The sequence below is a fragment of the Brachypodium distachyon genome, chromosome 5 (assembly GCF_000005505.3).
Source record: "Brachypodium distachyon strain Bd21 chromosome 5, Brachypodium_distachyon_v3.0, whole genome shotgun sequence".
In the NCBI taxonomy this organism is placed as follows: domain Eukaryota; kingdom Viridiplantae; phylum Streptophyta; class Magnoliopsida; order Poales; family Poaceae; genus Brachypodium; species Brachypodium distachyon.
The window spans coordinates 21402555-21407517 of NC_016135.3; the positions used below are offsets into that span (position 1 = coordinate 21402555).

Here is a 4963-nt window from a genome sequence, read left to right on the forward strand (position 1 = left end):
AGGGTAGTATTTTGGCCACTCATTGCCTAATGTTGGCCATCGGGCCGGTCGGGCATAGCCTGGCCATGAAATGGGCCCGGCATGGACCGAGTCAGCCCGAAATGGTTTCGTGTCATGTTGTGTTGGCCCATGTGCCTCATATGGGGAAAAGGACCGGCCCGACGTTGTTTCATGGTTGTCCCGAAAAACCCGACGTGCCTGGTTTGGCCCGTTTGGACTGTTTCTATTTAAACAATAAATAGAAATTGGATCAGGGAAAGGTGCAGCCCGACGGTTTCTGCCCATTTGGGTTTTTTGTTTTTAGAAAATTAGAAAGTAAGAGAATTGGGCTAGGGGAAGGCTGCAACCCACTGTTTTGACCCATTTTGGGTTGTTTTTATCGTGTTTTTTCATGCCAGGTTGTGTCGGGCCTCGGACCATCATTTCCGTGTCGTACCCGTGCCAAGCCACAGGCTTAAAATTGCCACTCATGCAGAAATCAAGATGGCACTGGATAGTTAAAAAGTGGATATCCAACCCATGGATTACGGATATGGAGCGGCATTTTGCTCTATGGATATCCGCCTAGTCGTGGAGCGGGCACGGTTAGCTCATTCAATCCATGGATACTCGATATTTAATATAATAAATAAATTACTGACATGTGAATCCATTTTTCAACCATATACTCATATAAATAGTTTCCTTCCCCACAGCCCTAACCCTAATTCGACACTCGTCCCACTGCCACCCGCCGCCAGTGCTAGTCCACCCCTCACCCCCCCCCCCCCCCCCCCACCACACACAACACCCAGAGAGGATATCACTTTGCATCCACGAATATTTTCATAGATGAATAGTTAGTTCGGGGATGGATATAGATATGGATATGGTCGACCCATCCAAACCCACCTCATTGCCATCTTGAGCCAGAAATTTGTGGTGCCGTGCCGGTTTTGGGCCGGGCTTTTTTCTCATGCCCAGAAAAAGCCCGGCCCGATGACCAACGTTATCGCTGGCTCGCTGCCCGTGGTCTCTTCTTTCCAGTCTGTTGATCGCCTTCTTTTTTTATTTTTTGCGGGTACAGTCTCTTGATCACCCCCAAAGTCCCGAACTCCATCTCCTCCCAAATCCCCCGGTTCACCTTTCCCCTCCCTTCGTTCTGTATTCCACGGTGGCGCTACGATGGATCTGACACGGCGGCGGCGCGACGGAGTTCCCAGTGTGGTGGACCCTAGGTGTGCCCCTACTCTCTCTATTTCCATGGTCTCCCTCGTCTCTCTGCGGCACTGCCCTCGCCGGCCAGGCGACAACCTGCGTCAGCCACGGCTGAACGGCGACAAGGGAGCTTCTCTAGTTCTCCCTGACTGAACCGTGAGCATGGGATCGCCTCCAATCAAGAACCATCTGATTTCCTTAGCACGCCGATAGGCCGCCGTCTTTCCCGTTCCAGATTCTCTCCGTTTTAAAATCTCTCCCGGAAACAAGAGAACACACTGTCATCTCTTAACCAGAAGCTTTTTTTTAGCATGTCACCGTTTAGTAATTAGTTTTTTTTTTGGTTGCGAGAAACCGTTTATTAGTAATTTACGCTGCAGTCGTATCTTACTGGAGTTGCCAAATATACAGTCTTTTTTGGTACTAATTAGGAGATGTTTTGCCTCTGCAAAGAACTAGGAAGGTCAAGTTGATCTAGTGTATAAGAAGTACTAGAGCTCTCTCCCTCCAATTTATGGTATAAACCATCTTCTTGCATCCGCAATACATAACTCCTCCAATTTATGATTTGGGTTGCTAGGTATGTTAAGACCCACATTCCAGAGGCTCAGTTTGCGTCTCATGATGCATGGAGACTTCTGATCCGATGAGATGACCTCTTTGGTTGTTTACCTATAACAACAAACTGATAGTTGTATGGACTTGTGTGCTTTTGCTTTGGACTGAAACATTGAAATCTAGGTTGCATGACTTCAATATTCTCCCATATGTAATAGTTGAACATTTGTTGACTTTTTTGGACGACATGCTATGTGCTTGTTCAATACTTCTATTATGAGTGATGTTCCGCATAATGTGTAAGTTATCGTTGTGATATTTGATCTGGATGATGGTAATTGTTTATAGGTTAATGCAATTTATACCATTCTTTTTACGCAAGCCTGATTATCTTGTTGTGTTCCACACATGTCATATAGGTGATGTTATTTCACTATCTTATCCCAAAGTGGTCATCACAACACTCTATCCATCTCATCTTTTTAATCAAGCACAGAATGGGCCATCCCATCAATCTCTCATCTTTCCAAGTTGCAACCAACCAGAAAACCGGCTCATCCAACCACTACAACCAAACATGGAATATGGATATCCCCAACCAATCCATTGTTGGCTATCCCTACCCCATCCCTCCTTGACCACCAACCAAACAACCCTAAATCCATCTTCTTCATCCAGCTACACTCTGCCCCACAAGCCACAACTCGTCCAACCAACCGGCGCTGGACCGCCCTGCCACCGCTGGTGCTGGGTGGTATAGAATTATAGATAACTAGATAAGCTGCTCGTTCACCCATTTGGTTAGTCCGCCGCTGCGGTGAGACCGGTTGCAAGTCTCTGGCTTATTCCTCCTAGAGGAAGATGTAGGTTTGGATGGTTCTGTGGATTGTTGTCCTAAATCCTAGCTCCAGTTTCAGGGGTTTGTTTGAAGCGTGCTACAGAAGTAAGCAGGGCGGTATGGGAACCGAGACAGGCAATGGGAAAGAGGAGGCCATGAAGAATGGTCTGGACGTCACCGGCATGCCCCTCCCAAGCAGCTCCCATAGCAGTGTACACAGCGCTGGCAGCGACCCGCAGCTGAAGCAGATGCTTGATTGCCTCAAATCCACCAAATGTCCCGTAAGTATAGCTGCTCCTTGCACGCACCTTTATTTTGTTCTTTACGAGCACACATAGCAAAAAAGATGACACACTCGAATCAGTGATTCAGGCACTGTTACAAATTTGAAATTTCCACTTCAGGGCAACATGCAGGGGCGATAATGAAATGGCAGCACCATGTCTCTTTTCTGTCACATTATTAAATTTACCTCTAATTTAGCACAAAATAAGCATGGAGTAAAAAATGTAAATTAGTTGATGCAGTATTTATTGACTCCTGAGACCATAGAATTATTTTGTCCACAAGTTTATTTTGATTGAACTTCTTAACTTTGTACCATTGCAGGCTGTGATCAACTATGGTGCTTCATGGTATGTAACCCTTTTTTTTTGTGGATGGCATGTAACTTTCTTGCCTGTGCACATTTGTTGTTCTTGACACTGAGAAGATTACACTAACTACTAGCTAGCAACTACATAAGGGTGTTGCATAAAATTCTTGACTGCTTGATAACTTGCATTGCATACTATTCTGCTTATCTATTTTCGGGTTCAGTTGAGTAATCAGCCATTGTTGCAGTACTATGTCCATGTTATGTAATGCTGCAGATTTTTTTACTGAGATTGATATGAGCCAGCTCTTTTTACAAAGCTAGATTAGGTACTTTTTTTTTTTTGAATTCTGCAGAACTTATCGTCATGTACCGAATTTTGTTTCATTACTTGCTGTGAAATTGAGTGAATGCAAACTTGCATAGCTTAGCGGCCCGCCTAACACTTCTGTTTGGAATTTGTGACAACATATAGGATACTGTTTCCCATGTCCTCATATTATGTGATTAGCTCAACCCATCCCTGTTGATTATGCAGGTGTGGTGTTTGCAGTCAGATTCTTCGACCCTTCTGCAGGTTCAGCACTGAATTCAAGAATCTTACTTTCATCTATGCCGATATTGATGAATGCCCTGAAACAACTCAGAACATACGATACACCCCGACCTTCCACTTTTACCGGGATGGAGAAAGGGTGGATGAGATGCTTGGTACAGGAGAAGAGAGACTGCATGATAGGTTGTGGTTACATTCATGATAGTGATTAGGCTTGCAGGGATGCTGGTTTCATTCATTTACTTTCTATGACAATATTTTCTTCATTCCAGTGGATCTTGGATGTATCCTTTTTTGCCAAGTTCTGTTTGATTCGGAAAGAAAGAGACAATGCTGAGCTGATGAGCATTCTTGCTAATGTCTTTTCACAGTTTATTCTCTCTATTGTGGAACTCCCATTCACTTGGAAAGCTTATATCTGCAATAATCGATATGGTCATGTTTAGTGGTATAAAGCACTATATATATAACATGTCGATATTAAATCAATTTACTGGTTAACTCATGCATACGCCAAAACTGAACAAAAGTTGTCCAATTGTAATCCAAAGAAGAAAGCATCTAACGGTGTGTTGGATCATTACTGTTTGTAGGAGGGGATGCTGCTTATCATGAAAGGGGATTGATCTGGTACCTCTGAAATGCACTGCTTGCAAATTTGGATGCTACAGAAATGAGCAGTATACTTTTGCCGTAAATAGTGAATACGCGATCAGTGAAGATTTGACATGTATGAAAGATGCCAAATAAACTTACAGCTCCTTTGGCAACCCTCATTTCATTTCATTTGGTAGAAATGAAATGAATTCTAATTTTTGATATGATTTCATTTGGTTGAATTTGAATTCCGGGTTAAAAAATCATGTCTGTCTACCACATGGATTTGTAAAGTGAGAGACAATTCTAGATAAATGATGGCTTTTAGAGAGGAACTGAGGTTAGTTGTAGTGTGATTCCATGGAATTGCAAATTGAATTCATTTTGCCAATTTCGTGCCAACCAAACGAGTTAATTTCTAGAACTCAAAATGAATTCCACAATTTTAAACCCAAATGATGGGGGCCAAACGAGCTCTTACGTCAGAAAAAATACAATTACTAGTTAAGTGCCCATGCGTTGCAACGGAGATATAAAATCTTATCGCTTAATAAGAAGAATGAGCAACATGAAAAGATTAATGTAGGCATTATTTATCAGATAACAAGTCATTGCTCTTACA

At 43.1% G+C, this 4963-nt stretch overlaps 1 protein-coding gene across 2 annotated transcripts; it reads left to right on the top strand.

The window, feature by feature from the left end:
• The first annotated feature begins 1034 nt into the window (after positions 1-1034).
• On the top strand, positions 1035-4159 carry LOC100845046 (thioredoxin-like 3-3). Of its 2 annotated transcripts, none has more exons than XM_010241937.3 (4): positions 1035-1217; positions 2667-2874; positions 3203-3228; positions 3727-4159. In XM_010241937.3, exons 1-4 carry the CDS (start codon positions 1165-1167, stop codon positions 3944-3946), a joined length of 507 nt encoding a protein of 168 aa, XP_010240239.1. In that variant the 5' UTR covers positions 1035-1164; the 3' UTR covers positions 3947-4159. The 2 variants fall into 2 exon arrangements, with proteins under 2 accessions (XP_010240239.1, XP_003580314.1); XM_003580266.4 differs by having other exon boundaries at positions 1067-1217; positions 2673-2874.
• The last annotated feature ends 804 nt before the right edge of the window (positions 4160-4963 follow it).

Coding starts and splice junctions, on each gene's coding strand:
- LOC100845046 (XM_010241937.3), top strand. CDS start 1,165: ATGGATCTGACACGGCGGCGGCGCGACGGAGTTCCCAGTGTGGTGGAC. Junction 1,218..2,666: donor CCCAGTGTGGTGGACCCTAG/GTGTGCCCCTAC, acceptor TCCTAGCTCCAG/TTTCAGGGGTTTGTTTGAAG. Junction 3,229..3,726: donor ATCAACTATGGTGCTTCATG/GTATGTAACCCT, acceptor TTGATTATGCAG/GTGTGGTGTTTGCAGTCAGA.